This window comes from Myodes glareolus, chromosome 2, assembly GCF_982192425.1.
Source record: "Myodes glareolus chromosome 2, mMyoGla1.1, whole genome shotgun sequence".
NCBI classification, from domain to species: Eukaryota; Metazoa; Chordata; class Mammalia; order Rodentia; family Cricetidae; genus Myodes; species Myodes glareolus.
The window spans coordinates 6,834,532-6,850,556 of NC_142027.1; the positions used below are offsets into that span (position 1 = coordinate 6,834,532).

A 16,025-nucleotide genomic window follows, 5' to 3' on the forward strand; every position below is an offset into this window, starting at 1 on the left:
CTGGTAGGAGCAAAGGGTCCCAAAAGCAGGCAGGAGTCACACACAGCCCCTGCTCCCACTGTTAGGAGTCCCACAAGAAGACCAAGTTACACAGCTGTAACATGCATGCAGAAGGCCTGGGTCATTTTCTTTTTTAAAGTTTCAGACTGTAGTACCAAAGTAAGTGCTTTAAAGGCCTCTGTGTGACATGTGAAAATTACACTTTTGACAACCATTTAAAAAAACCAAAAGCCCTTTAACTCCTTTAAATTATGTGTGTGTGTGTGTGTGTGTGTGAGTGTGTGTGTGTGTTGCACATATGGAGGTCAGAGGACAGCTTTTCAGGAATTGGATATTTCCTTCTGCAGTGCAGGTTCTGGAAGAACTTGGGTCATTAGTTCTTAACATTAACATTAACAACAGACTCCTATAACTATAAAACCATCTTGTCAGCCCCCTTTTATAGTAATCTTTTTAGTACACCTATTTATCTTGTGTGTACGTGTGGAGGTCAGAGGACAATCTGGGAGGAATCCACTCTCTGTGACCCACTCTGCGTCCCAAGTACCTGCCAACCTAACAACTTGCTAAGAGCTCTGTAGAAACAGTGAAGAGCAGAGCCCTGTGTTTGCTTCAGTAAAGAAGAGGCAATCACGCGTGGTCAGATGATATATTAATTTTATTTCCATTACATAAATTGAGGAAGAAACACAAAGTTTTCGAAATATATTACAAGGCATTTAAGGGAGGCGTGTTTGGCTGCTGAACAGAAAATACCTGAATGGACTTTCAGGGCTGTGGTAGAGTTGATTCAAATCCCCCAGCTCCCCTCTTCACAGAACACTCCTGTCCTCGGCAGGAATGGGGGAAGGGCGAAGAAGCCCTCCTAGGGCGCTAACACTCTGGATGCTCCCCCTAGGACGCTAGCACTCTGGATGCTCCAGGAAGTCATGTTCCACACACTCCTCCAGCTGCCTTAGGACTTTTGGGCTTTCGGCAACAGGGAACTCAGGCACTGAGGTTCCCGGAACTTCGGAGGGCAGGTGGCTTTGGGTTTTGAAAGCACAGTTTACCGTCTTGAAGAAGGGCATCAATTGCCTGATGCTGGAAACGGAATGTTGGCGCAGAAGAGGGAACTCGCTCTCCCCGGTGATCTCATCAGAACTGCCAGTTTCCTGCAGAGACCCAAAGCCGGGGAAGTGACCTTGGCTAGCACACCTGCAGCAGGGACAGCCTGCTCACAGCTAGCGTGTCCCAGCAAGAAAACAAGGGATGGAAGGTATAACCATCCCAAGCTTTAAAACTAAGAGAAGAGAATTTGAAGTCCTAAAAATCAGGCAACATGAGGGCTTTGTTACTACTTAGTCTACACGCCTTTGCCACAAATATTTTTTTGAGACAGGATCCTATGTAGTCCAGGCCGGCCTTGAACACTATGTTCCAAGAATGACCTGATCCTAATACCGCTAATTCCCAAGTGCGAGGATTATTGGCATGTACTACTCCACTCAGTCTAAGTAATGCTGTGGCGCGAACCCAGGGCACTGCGTATGCCAGGCAAGCACTCTCCGACTGAGATACATTTCTGGGCCTATGGAAGTTGTTTTTAAAAGGAAAGTACTTACCCCGTATTTTGATCTTAGAAGTTCTAGAATCCTGACAGTGTGAGGTCTGCACTCTTGGTGATTTTCTTCCAGCTCTGACAGGAAGGCGGGGTGCTCAGTGTCCACTTCTGGAACAAACGCCCACCGGTAGCTGCAGGGAACAAGCAACGCCAGGCATGCTGATGCTGAGCTCGTGGAAGCTGCGTGCAGCAGCTTAAGTGAAATAATTTCCATCCCACAACTCAATGGCTTAATAGCTCATAGATGGCACTGTGTAACCATCAACACACTCAGTTTCAACTCCATCAACCCTAGAAGAAATTCTGCTTTCCTCAGCCATTAACACTCAGTCTCCAGGACGAAGACTGAGGCAACCCACTAACCTACTTCCTATCTGCAGATCTCTCATTCTGGACCTGCAGGCATGGAATCAGAGATGCTCCTCAGAGGGCTGCCTCTGCCACCAGCACATTCTCAGGAGTCAGCATGGTGTAGCAGGCATTACCATCTTCTTTTTTATCATGGACCGAGGTCTCGTTACACGGACAGACCACATGTTGTCTGTCCATCTGTTGCTGAGGAACACACAGACCGCTTCTAGCTTTGGGAGACCATACATAATGCCATTGTTCACGGTGTGCATGGGAATGCCCTTCTTCCCATGGCCTCTTGTTTAGGTTTGCAGCTAAACGGAACAGATGTGAAGTCTCGGATCCAATATGGCCTCGCACAGCCTCTCTACAGACATTGTACACAGCAGAGCGGGGGAACTGCTTGACCTGTACTGACGGGCAACCGCCACTCAGACCTATGCTTTCCATCAGGTGCCCCTTGGTGTGACCAGCGTAGTGTCACTGCCCTACAACTGTGCCTGCCACCCCACTTCTGTCCCCCCAGCAGCCACTGCTCTTTGCTCCTATGGTGGGGTATTTTCTCAACTATCACACAAATGGAAGGACACAGTGTGGAGCCTTTCCGGTCTGGCTTCTTCACTTGATCATAACCATTTAAGAGACTGCACAAGTGTTTTTACCCATGACTCCTCTCTCTGTGGGGCAGCTAGAGAGCAGCCTTTGGGGCCAGGCATGTCTCAAAGCAGGGACAGCTGGGTTAAGCCTGTGGGAAATGCGTGCCAAACAGGCCAAGTGACCCAGAGAGGCCACACTCCAAATAAAGCCTCCACCTCTAATGGCAAGAGACAACTTGAGCTATATAAATGCAGAGAGGATCAGCACCGGTGACCCGTTTCACAAGCATTCGGTAGCAAAAGTCATCTCAGCAGACATAAAAGCACTGGTCTGTCACAGAGCCACATCTGAAATGCGACCGTGAGCCGAGTCATGAAACCACAGCTGTTGGGGGAAATCTGAAGCCTGGGCTGTAGCCAAGCTGCTCGGTGCTGTGGCTTCCCACAGGCTCACTGCACATGAAAGCAAGCGCAGAGCTCGCGGCAGGGAAAACCACCTCAAAACACGTTCAAAGGATGTGTGGTCTCCTCCGACTTACATCTGAAACAGCGGCATCTTGTCCGGTGGGAAGGAAAGCGCCGTGTCCAGGAATTTGCAAGCGGAGAGGTACATGACGAGATCACCTGGGGACACAGCCCCACCCGAAGGTCCACTCCCATCAGCAACTGGGACTTTTACTCTGTTTGTTTTGTGGCTGTTTCTATGGATTCAAAGGGAGATGTTCATTATGCATTCATGCACATCTTCTGCACTTCCTTTGCTTAAAAGTCCTTAGACTCTTCCCTTCACTCACGGCTGTCTTAGTTACAAAGTCAGCTGGAGGACAACTGACCACATATGAGACCTTGTCTGACAAACAGAAGCGGGCTGGAGAGATGGCTCAGCAGCTAAGAGCCTGGATGCTCCAGGTGACCCAGCCTCAATCCCCAGCACCCAGATGGGGGGGCTCACAACTGCCTGGAACTCCAGTTCCAGGGATCTGATGACCTCTACTGGCTTCCTCAGACACTCCAGGCCGTGGTGCACATAGATACACGCAGGCACACATGTGCACATGCAAAACAGAGAAATACATCTTGAAAAGAAAGAGGGGGAGAAGTCTTCACCCTAGCTGGCCCCATCACAAGTACTCCCAGGAGATGGTAGGTGGTGTGGCAGCCTACACCCTATAGCTATGCCTAGTCTGTCACATCCCAGCATTCAGCAGGGCTCACATGACTTACCTCAATGATTCGTCTTCCTCTTTCAGATCCTCTTCAAGTTGTATGAATGTCTGGATCTTAGGAAGAAAATGTATATTCAGGTCACTATGTGAGAGAGATCACATTTACCTAAACTTATGTATTGATAAAAAGACAGCAGGTGGGGTATGGAGACAAATGCCTTTAATCCCAGTACTCTGGGTGGCAGAAGCAAGAGGATCTCTAAGTTTGAGGCCAGCCTGGTCTACACATCGAGTTCCAGGACAGCCAGGGCTACACAGAGAAACCTTGTCTCCAAAAACTAAAATGAGGGGGCTGGAGAGATGGCTCAGCGGTTAAGAGCACTGCCTGCTCTTCCAAAGGTCCTGAGTTCAATTCCCGGCAACCACATGGTGGCTCACAACCATCTGTAATGGGGTCTGGTGCCCTTTTTTGGCCTGCAGACATACACACAGACAGAATATTGTATACATAATAATAATAATAATAATAATAAAAACTAAAACGAACCAAGCAAACCAAACAAAAGCCTAGCAGAGGGCTGGAGAGATGGCTCAGAGGTTAAGAGCATTGCCTGCTCTTCCAAAGGTCCTGAGTTCAATTCCCAGTAACCACATGGTGGCTCACAACCATCTGTAATGGGGTCTGATGCCCTCTTCTGGCCTGCAGGCATACACACAGAATATTGTATACATAATAAATAAATATTTTTTTAAAAAAATGCCTAGCAGATGGAGCTCAGGGAGAGCCTGTTAAGCAGGGAGGTCCTGGGGTGGAGCACAAACCAACAAGAGGAAAACTAGCAAATATAGCAGACTGTGCTTAGGTACAGCTGGGAGGTCCCAGAATAAAACATTCTCTAGCTAGCTGAGAGATAACTATTGCTATCAACACAATTACAAATAACTTCTAGACAAAGTTAGAAGCCCACAGAGTGGCACACTGCATGGCAACAAAAGGCACTGTAAAAGATGGGCACGGGTGCACTCACCAGTTCAGAGACCATGATTGGCCATAGTGAGGTCAGATGCTGGGGAGATATTCTTAGCAGCAGAACTCTGAAAAAAAGAAACATCTGAGCAGCGACTGTGGATGTCTGTCCGACTCTGAGGTTGTCTGTCAGGCGCTCTAGGAAAGAGATTTTAGAGAAGTTACACAAATATGCAGGTCGGGGTCTCTGTTAGCTAAAAAAGAAAAAGACAACTGAAAGCACTTTGACATTTTGATGACACTGCGGTGTGTGCGAAGAGTCCTATCCAGACGTGCGGGCTCACACCTGTAATCCATCCGGGCAGAGGCAGGATTGCCACGGCGCAAGCCAGTCTGCTCTGTGTAATGAGCTCTATGCTAGCCAGGGCTATGGGGAGGGGGAGGGGGACAGGTGGAGGATGTAGCTTAGTTGGTACAGGTTTGCCTAGCATGCATGGAGCCCACATAAACTGGTAGCACACATCTGTCATCCACAGAGAGTTTGAAGCCAGCCTGGACTATATGAGACTCTTCAGACAGAAAGAGAAGCAAAGAGAATGTGTGTATGCCACAAACACCAACAGAGTCCTGCTATGCAGCCCAGGTTAGTCTCCAGCCCAGTGAGCCTCCCTTGGCTTTCCAAGTGCTAGGATGTGCCAGCATGCCTGACTCTTCCATCTAGCCTCTTGACAAGTACCATCTGATCACAGGGAATAGCCAGAGTCCGCATGCCAGGCATCTCACCGCAATCTCATGCAGCCGGTACAACTGCGGTACAGTAGCTTTACTACACCCCTTCCCATCTTCCCATCTCCCCATCATTACAACAGCGACCACTCTGAGCCAGGTGTGTGTTCAGCCGGTACGACTGCAGTACGGTAGCTTTAGCACACCCCTTCCCATCTTCCCATCTCCCCATCATTACAACAGCGACCACTCTGAGTCAGGTGTGCGTTCAGCTATGCTCTCTGTGCACAATGGTCCTTCAGCATGAGAGCCCAGGCCTAACCCGTAGGACAGTGGTCACTCAGGAAGAGGCTGCATTCCACAGCCAGGAGACACCAGGGATCCATGAAGCCCTTGCACAGACAGTTAAGGAGCTGCCCGTGTGTTGCCTAACAGCAGCCTCTGACTTACAGTCTAACTAGAACATGGCTCCTCCATACTCCTTGTTATATATACTATGCTAAATTAAATCATATGATATGAAATGTCCTATAAGCCCCCACAAAAACTTATAAAAGTCTGATTTTTCCTCTGGAGATTAATTCCAAAGAGGCTCCTCCTTCTGCCTAGCCCTCAGCATCCCTCTCAGAGCATGCTCCCCATCTCTTCTTTCTCACTCCCTTTATTAACTTTAGCTCTGTGTATGTGTGTATATGCACGAGTGCAGGTGCCCAAAGATGCCAAAAGAGGGCACTGAAGCCCTGGAGCTGGAGTTACAGGCACGTGTCAGCTGCCTGACTTAGGTGCTGGAAGCTGAGCTGGAGTCCATAGAAGAGCGGACCCCTCTCTGAGGAGCCAAGTCCTCTCTCTAGCTGCCGCCGTATTGTAACTGTAACTTTACACGTATGGTACACATGTGTGGATGTGTGATATATATATGAGGGTCACACTATCACATTGTCCGGCTCTCATCCCCCCTCAGTGGGTGACCTCTCAGAGCTCACCCCTGTCTGAAAAAGGCTACTGTGTACTTTTATTTTGGGGGACAATATAATGAAGTTATTGCTTACTGGATAATGTGGGCACATATATACAGAGTGATTATAGAGAACCCCACAAGAGTGATACAATATAGGAGCTATTGTGTTTCATAAATAAGAGGTCACTGACCACCTAAGCAAGGCCCAGCTTCTAAAGTCCTTGCAACTCTTGAGCCCTCTGGGTCTCACCTACACAGGAGTCAGGGAAGAGAAGGAGGTCTCAGATTGAAAGGATTGGGGTGCAGCACACACCTCCCCGCTTAAAGGTGGAGCCTTTCAGTAACTAGGTCCACGTGAGTACGTGGACCCACGTGAGTATGAAGGGACAAGTTTGGTCCTCATGACAGATGTGGCAAAAAGCCCTCACTGCATGCAAGCCTGTCAGCCCCAGAACTTCCAGCTCCAGAACTGTGGACAAAGACTTCTTGTTCACCGTGAATACCAGCACTGGGTCTTCTGCGGGTGAGCACCTTACCTTGTATTAGAGGAAGGTAGAGGTGGTACTGGTCAAGCTCGCCGCTGAAGACAGCGAAAGCCTGCCGCTTCAGCAGCATGGCCTTCTGCTCAAAACTGGAGAAGAGCTTCAAGGAGCTGCTCTGCATGTCTGCAATAAACACATCGCAATTGCCTTGTGTAAGAAGACCACTCGATCCGGGATGCTCCCCTCCTCCTCTCAAAAAGTCTGGCTCTCCTTTGAGAGCACGTAGAAATAAATCTTGTGCACACTTAAAAAGAAAAAAACCACTTATCTCATCTAAGAATGTTGGTTCACATCTATAATCTTATCACCCAAGATACTGAGACAGGAGAATTACCAAGAGTTTGAGGTTAGAGCTGGGTTAATGGTGGGTGCGGTGGGGTGGTGATCACCTTTAATCCAAACACATGGGAGGCAGAGGCAGGTGAATCTCTGTGAATTTAAGGTCGGCCTGGTTTACAGAGTGAGTTCTAGGATAGCCAGAGCTACATAGAGAAACCCTGTCTCAAAAAAACAAAAAATTTGAGGGAAGCCTGGACTACATCAAGATAAGTTCCAGGAAGTCTAGGTCATAGATCTAGGGGCCCTTTCTCAACAAAACAAAATGCCAAAACCAAAATGACAATACCACCAACCTAATCCCCACCCCACGTTCCCAGTAAAAAAAAAACCAAAATACTCTGTGAGTAAACGGGAAAAGTTTATCCCAAACTGCCAAAGCTGTCTCCTGGAAAAGCAAGGAGAAGGGACAGGGGAAAGACTTCCAGAGCTAAAGGGAAATGAGAGAAAGGCTTGAGGGGGATATGGGAGGACAGTGGCCGAGGAGCCTAGAGGCCAGCATAGAGACAAGTCAGTAGGCGCCACAGTCCCTCTTGCCAGAGATGAGGAGAATGGTGCCCTTTTTAGTAAGCAGAAACTTTCTTCAAGCCCGAGGGAATGGGGACTTTGTCTAAAGGCTAGACCTTGGAAAAAGAATTTCCTGGGAGACCAGATACCCCCAAACAATGACACACAATGTCAGAGAGTCAGGAAAGGTTTGGGGTGGGCAAGCAATGCTGGCCTGTAACATTGGCATTTGGAGGCCAAAGCAGGAGGATTGAGAGCCAGCCAGGGTGAGACCCTGCCTGAAAGATCAGAGATCTGCCTAATAAATGCTGTAGGACAATGCTCTTTGTACACTGTAAAGATCTGTCACTTGTATTGGTTTAATAAAACACTGGCCAGTAGCCAGGCAGGAAGTACAGGCAGGGCGACCAGACTAGGAAAATTCTGAGGAAAATAAGAGGAAAAGCAGAGACGCAATTGTCAGCCAGATGCTGAGCAAGCAAGATGAGAATGCCTTACAGAGAAAAGATAGCAAGCCATGTGGCTAAACATAGACAAGAATTATCGGTTAAGTTGTAAGAGCTAGTTAGTAATAAGCCTGAATAATAGGCCAAACAGTTTATAATTAATATAAGCCTTTGTGTGTTTATCTGGTACTGAAAAGCTATGGGACCAGGTGGGACAGAAATTTCTACGGCTGAACTTCAATGACAGGTATCGAGATATAGCCCAAAGGCTTTCAGCAACATCTCTTCTCAACATTGTGAAACACAGGCAGTCAAGGCCTGCTAACAGGTGGGCGACTCACTTAGTCCCCATAAAATCTACACACCTCACCAGCTGTCACTCAGCACCATAGGAGTTCGTGGGTGCAAGGACATGGTGGTACACACTTTTAATACCAGCACTGGAGAGGCAGAGCCACCCAGAACTCTCTGTGTTAAGGACCAAGTTCCAGAACAGCCAGGGTTACAAAGAGAGATCCCATCTCAAAAAACGTTTGACATGGTAAAAGCTAGCTAATTGTGAGGGTGCCGTTCTGAAGTGTGACAATTAATTTGAAACTTACTCATTAAGTCCTTAAACATTGTTTTCTCATGAGTCAGAAGATGGTCAATAATGGACTTCCAGCTGGATATGAAAAAACCAAAATTAGTTAAATACGTAATTAATGACAATTTGATTAAAAGCATCAAGAAAATAACACACCCTTCTAAGAGCTATTAAAGTCGCTCCGCGGAGCTATGATGACTCAGCTGGTGACAGCACATCTGTGCAGACACAGGGTCCTGAGATCATATCCTGGCACCTCTGGAGAAGCCAGGCCTGGACACTGACATCTGCAACCCCAGCACTGCGGGGATGGAGACAGCGGACCACTGGGGCTTGTCAGCTGCTAGCCTTGCCTAAGGTTCAGTGAGAGACCCTGTCTAAAATATGAGGTGGAGAGTGACTGAGAAGACCCCTGAAGTAAACCCTCTAGCCTCCACCTACACACACACACACACACACACACACACACACACAGTCGTGTAACCACACTTACCCACAAGTGTAGACCAATTTTTTTTTTTTTTGGGCCACCAGCTCACAAAAATCCCAATGTTTTGGAGAGTTTTAAAAATAAAAGCTCAGCATTTAGCTTGGGCTTGCTTGTAACTAGCTATAACTTAAACTAACCCCTATCTTTAAATCTATGCTCTTTTATGTGGCTCAGTTACTTTTACTCTCTACTTCCTCCCTGTCTGGCTGGTGACTCCACCTTTCTTCTTCCCAAGTCTCTTTCTTTGCCTAGAAGTCCTGCCTATAACTCCTGCCTAATTACAGGCCATTTAGTTTTTTATTAAACCAATCACAGTATCTTTACACGGTGTAATCAAATATCTTGTAACACGGAAGCGCACACTCATGCATATACACTGAGCTTGGAGTGAGGAAGTCAGGCAGAGAAACCATCAGGGTCACCATGCGATCTACTACCTCAACACTGGTCAAGCATTTCATGACTAATGGGAATAGGGACAGAACAGAACCAGAACCTTCCATCATGCTCCTCACGAATGCCAGGCTCTCTTAATCTAGTGTAGTGTTTCTTTTGATAAAAAACCACTCAGTAGTTTGAAGGGGTTGGCATTTTTCAGCAAACACAGGACTCAGGTGAGCACCCAACACAGACATACTACGAAGTGAGGGGACACTATAAATGTGAGCACCCATGAACAGGGATGTACTAGGAGGTGAGGGGACACTATAAACGTGAGCACTCATGACAGGGACATACTAGGAGGTGAGGGACACTATAAATGTGAGCACCCAGGACAGGGACATACGAGGAGGTGAGGGGACACTATAAACGTGAGCACTCATGACAGGGACATACGAGGAGGTGAGGGGACACTATAAACGTGAGCACCCAGGACAGGGATGTACTAGGAGATGAGGGACACTATTGGTCTACTTTCATTTCAGCACTGGGAACCATGCAAACCCAAGCACTGATGACTCAGAGTAGGTGGTTTGTTTGTTTGGTTGGTTGGTTTGTTTCCTGAGACAGGGTTTCTCTGTGTAGCCCTGGCTGGCCTGGAACTCGGGGATCTGCCTGCCGCTGCTTCCGCCGCCGCAGCCACCACCCAGCTGAACAGCACTCTTACTGAACACAGGAAGTATCCATCTGAAAGAAAGTGGGGTCCAAAAACAGCTCCAGCAGTTCCTTCTTCCACGCCCGTTTGGTATAGGCATAGCCGCTCAGGGAGCTCAGCAGCTGGGCACCGGCTCGGAAGCTGGGAGCGTTGTATGCACTGAGGGAAGAGGAGGGCCAGGTCAAGGACTGTCCAGGGAACCACTTGGTCCGTTCCCCGAAGGCCACATCTCTGTATGCGGGTGACAGTGCAGTCACCTGTGATTGCGCAGGTAAGGGAACACATAGTACAGCAAGCGGGAGATCAGCGGCACTGCCTTCTCCTTCTCGTCGCTTCGGTAAACCATGTCCAGGAGAGAAGCCAGGACCTAAAGGAGGAGGCCGTTAAGAAAACAGACTTCTGGGGTGTGGGACCCTGTCCTCCCTGATCCTTGAGGCCAAAATACTGGATGCAAATAATGTTTACGCTAACCAGCTAAGCTTCCTACTAGTTCCATCCTTGGTTCTGCTACAGCCTGGTACATTAGCCTGAGGGATCTATTTTACTTTAAAATGGTAATTTCTCAACCTGCCTCAAAGAAACTCAGGCGCCAAGGCCCATCTAACCTGTCTGACATTGCCTTGAACCCTCGACCACCTGCCTGGGGAAAAACTCCCACAGAGGCCAGTTTCCCCAGCCCCCTCTGGGTGGGAGGAGTTTTCCTTTACTGGGGCCAAAGGTATTTTAACCCTGGATTTAGTTGAATAAAGGGGCATTCTCTTCTTGAGGATGACTGGAACTCTGTATCTGTGTGTGTGCGTCTTGTGCTTTAACCCCTAGGACAATATGGAACTCGTGGGATGTGGGTGGCATAGAAGGACGACCCCTACACTGGGGGGCTGGAGAGATGGCTCAGTGGTTAAGAGCATTGTCTGCTCTTCCAAAGGTCTTGAGTTCAATTCCCAGCAACCATATGGTGGCTCACAACCATCTGTAATGAGATCTGGTGTCCTCTCTGGCCTGCAGGCACACATGTAGGCAGATACTGAATGCATAATAAATGAATAAATATTTTAAAAAAAAAGAAAGAAAACAGACTTCTGAAGTGGCAATCAAGAGTGTCACGCTACAGTCTGATATCTATTCTAATTTGATCTAGAATGCCCCCCAGAGACCTATGTGTGGGGAACTTGGTTGCCAGCCTAAGGCTCCACTGAGAGAGCTGAGGCCGAGCCGGAGGAGAGGGGTCACTGGCAGCATGTCCTTGCTCCCTGAACACCAGAAGGCTAGAGCTGTACGCCTGCATACCCTCCCACCATGAGCCTGTGCCTCAGCACAGCTCAGAGCAACACAACCAACCAACTGGACTGAAGCCTCTATACCTGGAGCCAAATAGACCTTCCCTCCTTTTAAAATGAGTTTCTCGGGTATTTTCTGTTGTAGGAACAGAAAGGTGGCTGACATAGGTCTGAACTCCAGAATTCAGGCGGAGGAGCGCAGAACACCTGGCACCCTTCCAAGTTACTCAAGACCACAAGTATTTCCACGAGGGACCAAAGTCAGGTATGTATTTACCTCTGCCAAGAGAGAGAGTGCTTGCACGCTGTAAACGGAGGGGGCAGAGGCTGACACCATTGCCGAAGCCACAGCAGCACCTGCTGACAGAGAGAGGCATCTGTTTAGCTGAGGGCTGAGTCACCATGTCCTTCCTCCAAACATTCTCACTCTGAATGTGACTGCGGCACTAACTTCAAGATCTGCTGATGGTATTCAATTTCATCCACACATAAAGTCTAAGGCCTCTAGTCACTGCAGGGATAAAGATCATGACCAAAACAACTGGGGAGGAAAAGTTCATTTCAGCTAACAGCTGTCACCCTCCACAAAAGGAAGTCAGGGCAGGAACTCAGAGGCAGGACCTGAAGCAGAGGCCATGGAAGGATGCTGCAGACTGGCTTGCTCCTCATGGCTTGCTCAGCCCGCTTTCTTACACAATTTAAGATCGCAGGCCAGGGAAGGCATGGCATGGGCCTCCCATATCAGTCATTAATCAAGAATATGTCCTACAGCCTTGCCTATAGGCAATCAGATGATGGCATTTTCTCAGCTGAGGTTCCTCTTCCTAGACAACTCTAGCTTGTGTGAAGTCATGGAACCTAACAGGACAAAGAATGTAGGTGTCTGGATCAAATACTCCAGCACCAGCTCACCACTCCCAGGTCCTGCTGAGTGACCAGCTAGTATTCTGGTCTGGATGCCAGAGTCCATCTGCCAACACTGTTTGGCTCCCAATCTCCCTATATCCTTGCCACAGCGCTGACAAGCCTTGGTTCCCAGCTCCGAGCTCCCACAAGGCCTTGGCCCCATGGGATCTAGTGTTTTCGCTGTACAGGAGTGGCTGAGAACACACTTCTCCATCTCCACACAACGCCCTGCCTCTCGTCCACCTGGCAAACGGCCTCCACTCTGCTGCTCCTCTCTCCCTCAGAGGAGCCCGCCGAGGACGGGAGAGGCCGGCTAAGCCCGCTGAGCCTAGGTGTGATTACGGTTTGTCCTTTGGAATTACCACATGGTCGGTGAAATTCCAACCTGAATCTGATGGAAGTTAAAAGCAACCTTCTAAAATGAATATCCATGATGGATTTGGGTTGATAAACATTTGTTATCTGGGTCAGCTGGGGTTGGGTAGAGCCAGAGAGTCAATCCCTCATAAAGCTCAGCTAAGAGTTCTTTGACGTATACCATCCCTTCCTCACGTGATGCTTTCTATACTGTTTGACACATATAGAGCAAATTCCTTTGTTAGACAGACACATAGACACATGCAGACACAGGGACAGAGACACAAGACAGAATCCAGACCCACACAACGGACAGACAGAGAGCATGGACAGACATACAGATACATGCAGACACAGGGATGGAGTCACAAAACAACATCCAGACTCACACGACAGACACAGACACACAACGGTCAGACACAGGAACAGAGTCACAAGACAGCATTCGGACTCACATAACAGACAGACAGAAGACAGAAGACACAGGAAGCACGAAGCAAAATTCCAATCTGGATGTGCTCTTGCTTAAATGACCCCAAGGGGAAGCACTTTCATTTCTCTCCTTAATGTGTTATCGGTGACTCGGAATTAATCATCCATGTGTCTAAGGATGGTGACATTGTCTGTCATCCCGACAGTGAGGAGGTGGAGGCCACGGACTGGGAGCTCAGAGTCATGCTCAGTTACATAGGAAGTGAGGCGAGGTCAGATTGTGCGAGACTGCCGCAAACAAAAGCAACCAAGTCCCCAAGCCCAAAACTGTAGGTACCAAGGTCTTTTTCCCTTCTTCCTGGCGATTCGCAGGGCCGTGTGACCTCCGGCTCCCTGGAGATTCTGCACTAGCACTGGCTTGAGGGGATAGCTTAGGAAGAACCTGGCTCTCTTTGTTACGGTGATTCCACCTGTATTCAAGGTTCTTGCAGTGGGCTCCACACGCCTGGCCCCTCCCAGCTGATACTGCCTGAGGCGCTGGGGCCTGTAATCTTCTCCTCCTGCTCCTGGATGGGAGGAGTCCTTGCCCTTTTGATCCCGGTTGCCCACTGGTATAAATACCCGACTTGAGTTTAATAAAGTGGCCATTTACTCTTGGTAAGTGAGCAAGGTCTTTTTTTGGTGTGTGTGTCTCTTTAAACCCTCAGGACAATCGTCCATTCTCGTGGGCCCAAGTTCGGGAAGGCGCGCGCCTGGATCGGGTGTGGGTATCCACAGGAAGGTGGGGTCCAACAGATGGCGTCCCTGGGTGGGCCTTGAAGAAGAACTGAAGAACCGCGTCCTGCCGTCAGTGGATCCACCACGAGAACCCCAGAAAAGTGCGGGGTCTTACACAAAACAAACACCAAGCCAGCAAGCTGGAAGCAGACAAGAAGCCAGCAACAAGCTGGCAGCATTCTACCGTCCTTCCTGCTAGCTGGCCACGGTCCTAAGACCAGAGCTTTGAGGATTCTGAGCGGCGGTCTCCTACCTCCCCCCTGCTTCTTCTCTGCCAACCCCTCCCTAGGCTCTGCTCCCTCTCATCAACCTGACCCTAGCCAGATAGGCTTCCAGACAGTCACCCCCATGTCCCTGCCCTACCAGCCTACTTCACTCACCACCAGCCCTCCCCTTTGGGAAATCCCATGGCAGACTCTATTACTGGGCCACCATGGTTGTTCTCCTTGCTGGTGACTTATTACTTATTCTTGAGGGTTGTTTCTCTTCTGACATCTCACGGCCAACACTAACTCAGTCTCCCCCATATTTCTACAAGCCAGTAAACTATCCAAGCCAAAAATCTCAAGCATCCTTGGCTGCATTTTCAGACCACCACATCCAACCTCCAGACGAATGGCTGGTCCTGAGTTTAGATGGCTCCTCTCAACTGGCTTTGCTGCCAACTCAGCACTGCTTCTTGAGCAAACCATTCTGAAATCCTTAGATGGGCCTTCTGGCTTCTGCTATTGCACAGTGTAGTCAGCCTTGCCACAGTCAGAGTGACGTTTTCTGAAGATGGAGTATGAGCACATGAGCGCTCTGACCAATGGGGCAGCGTGAGGTTGTAGACAGCCAGGGCTCTATGCCCAGCCCGACAGCCTTCAGTCTCCATCCTCCATCTCATTTCTGAACAATTCATCAAGACACTGTTCTTCTTGCTGAGAGACCAGGAGTTAAACAGACCCCCGGGGAGGCAGAAGGATAGGAAGAGGGGCTATGGTAAGAAAAAGGTGGCAATTTTCCAAGATGGCTGGCTTCTTCCTCATGCTCCTAATTAAAACAAAGGCCTGGCAGCCTTTGTCTCTCAGCAGCAGGCTGTCTGCTGATGGAAGAGGCAGTCTACGCAACAGCTGCGACAGCAACCCCCGGTGCTGTGCGAGGGTCTTTTCTCTGTGTCTGCTGTGTGCATGTTTCCTCACCCCCAGCAGACGCCTCCTTCAGCTGCTGACTCTGTCTGCTATGCTTCAGACTCTTCCATCTTTAACTGACAAACAGGGCTGGAGAGACGGCTCGGCGGTTAAAGCTGCTCTAGCGCAGGACCCATCAATTGCTACCACTCACGTGGCAGCTGACCACCATCTGTAACTACAGGTCTGGGGGACCAACACCCTCTTCTGTGGGCACTTGGCACACATGTGGTGCACACACACACACACACACACACACACACACACACACACACAGACAAAATTCCCATAACACATAACAGACGGACGAATGACACTGGTCCTCCAGTATAGCTGTCTCAACCTAACACGAGGGTGCCCGAAAACCTGTGCATCTGCAGCAGCACCAGCACATCAGATGGAGGACCTCACCACAACACAGACACCGGCATTAGGTTATCCTTGCTGAGACAGATGCAGCTGGACTGTGGAGGGCTGCTGTGAAATTACTAAGTGAGGCTTATGGAGAAGCTGGAAGTAGTTCACAGTACTGTCGCTGGGTGAAGTTTAATTACTGAGCAGCAGACGGGCAACAGAACGGACACAGCTTCAATGGCTATGCAGCTTGTCAGCACCCACAGAAACAGCCATGGCAGAGCAGCCAGTGCATGGCTGGGGTGGGGTGGGGCGCTCTTTCCTTGCAACCACAGTCTCGACCCCAGCATCATCTGCGGAAGCATAATTATTGGCATAAAGTA

The 16,025-nt window shown here is 49.1% G+C and overlaps 1 protein-coding gene across 6 annotated transcripts in view; it reads right to left on the minus strand.

The window, feature by feature from the left end:
• Positions 1-640: 640 nt before the first annotated feature.
• The window catches only part of Dop1b (DOP1 leucine zipper like protein B), a 103,953-nt gene continuing 88,568 nt past the window's right edge, over positions 641-16,025 (minus strand). For 4 of the 6 annotated variants that reach the window (XM_048422904.3, XM_085685793.2, XM_048422903.3 and 1 more), the window contains 10 exons: positions 11,925-12,007; positions 10,628-10,737; positions 10,383-10,529; positions 8,801-8,862; positions 6,904-7,032; positions 4,745-4,881; positions 3,775-3,830; positions 3,090-3,251; positions 1,605-1,734; positions 641-1,154 (listed from right to left, as the gene is read on the minus strand). In XM_048422904.3, coding sequence (XP_048278861.3) covers positions 903-1,154; positions 1,605-1,734; positions 3,090-3,251; positions 3,775-3,830; positions 4,745-4,881; positions 6,904-7,032; positions 8,801-8,862; positions 10,383-10,529; positions 10,628-10,737; positions 11,925-12,007 — 1,268 coding nt within the window. In that variant the 3' untranslated portion in view covers positions 641-902. Of the gene's footprint in view, positions 1,155-1,604; positions 1,735-3,089; positions 3,252-3,774; positions 3,831-4,744; positions 4,882-6,903; positions 7,033-8,800; positions 8,863-10,382; positions 10,530-10,627; positions 10,738-11,924; positions 12,008-16,025 lie in introns of those variants that run through there. The other 2 variants (XM_085685794.2, XR_015000660.2) reach the window with 2 other exon arrangements.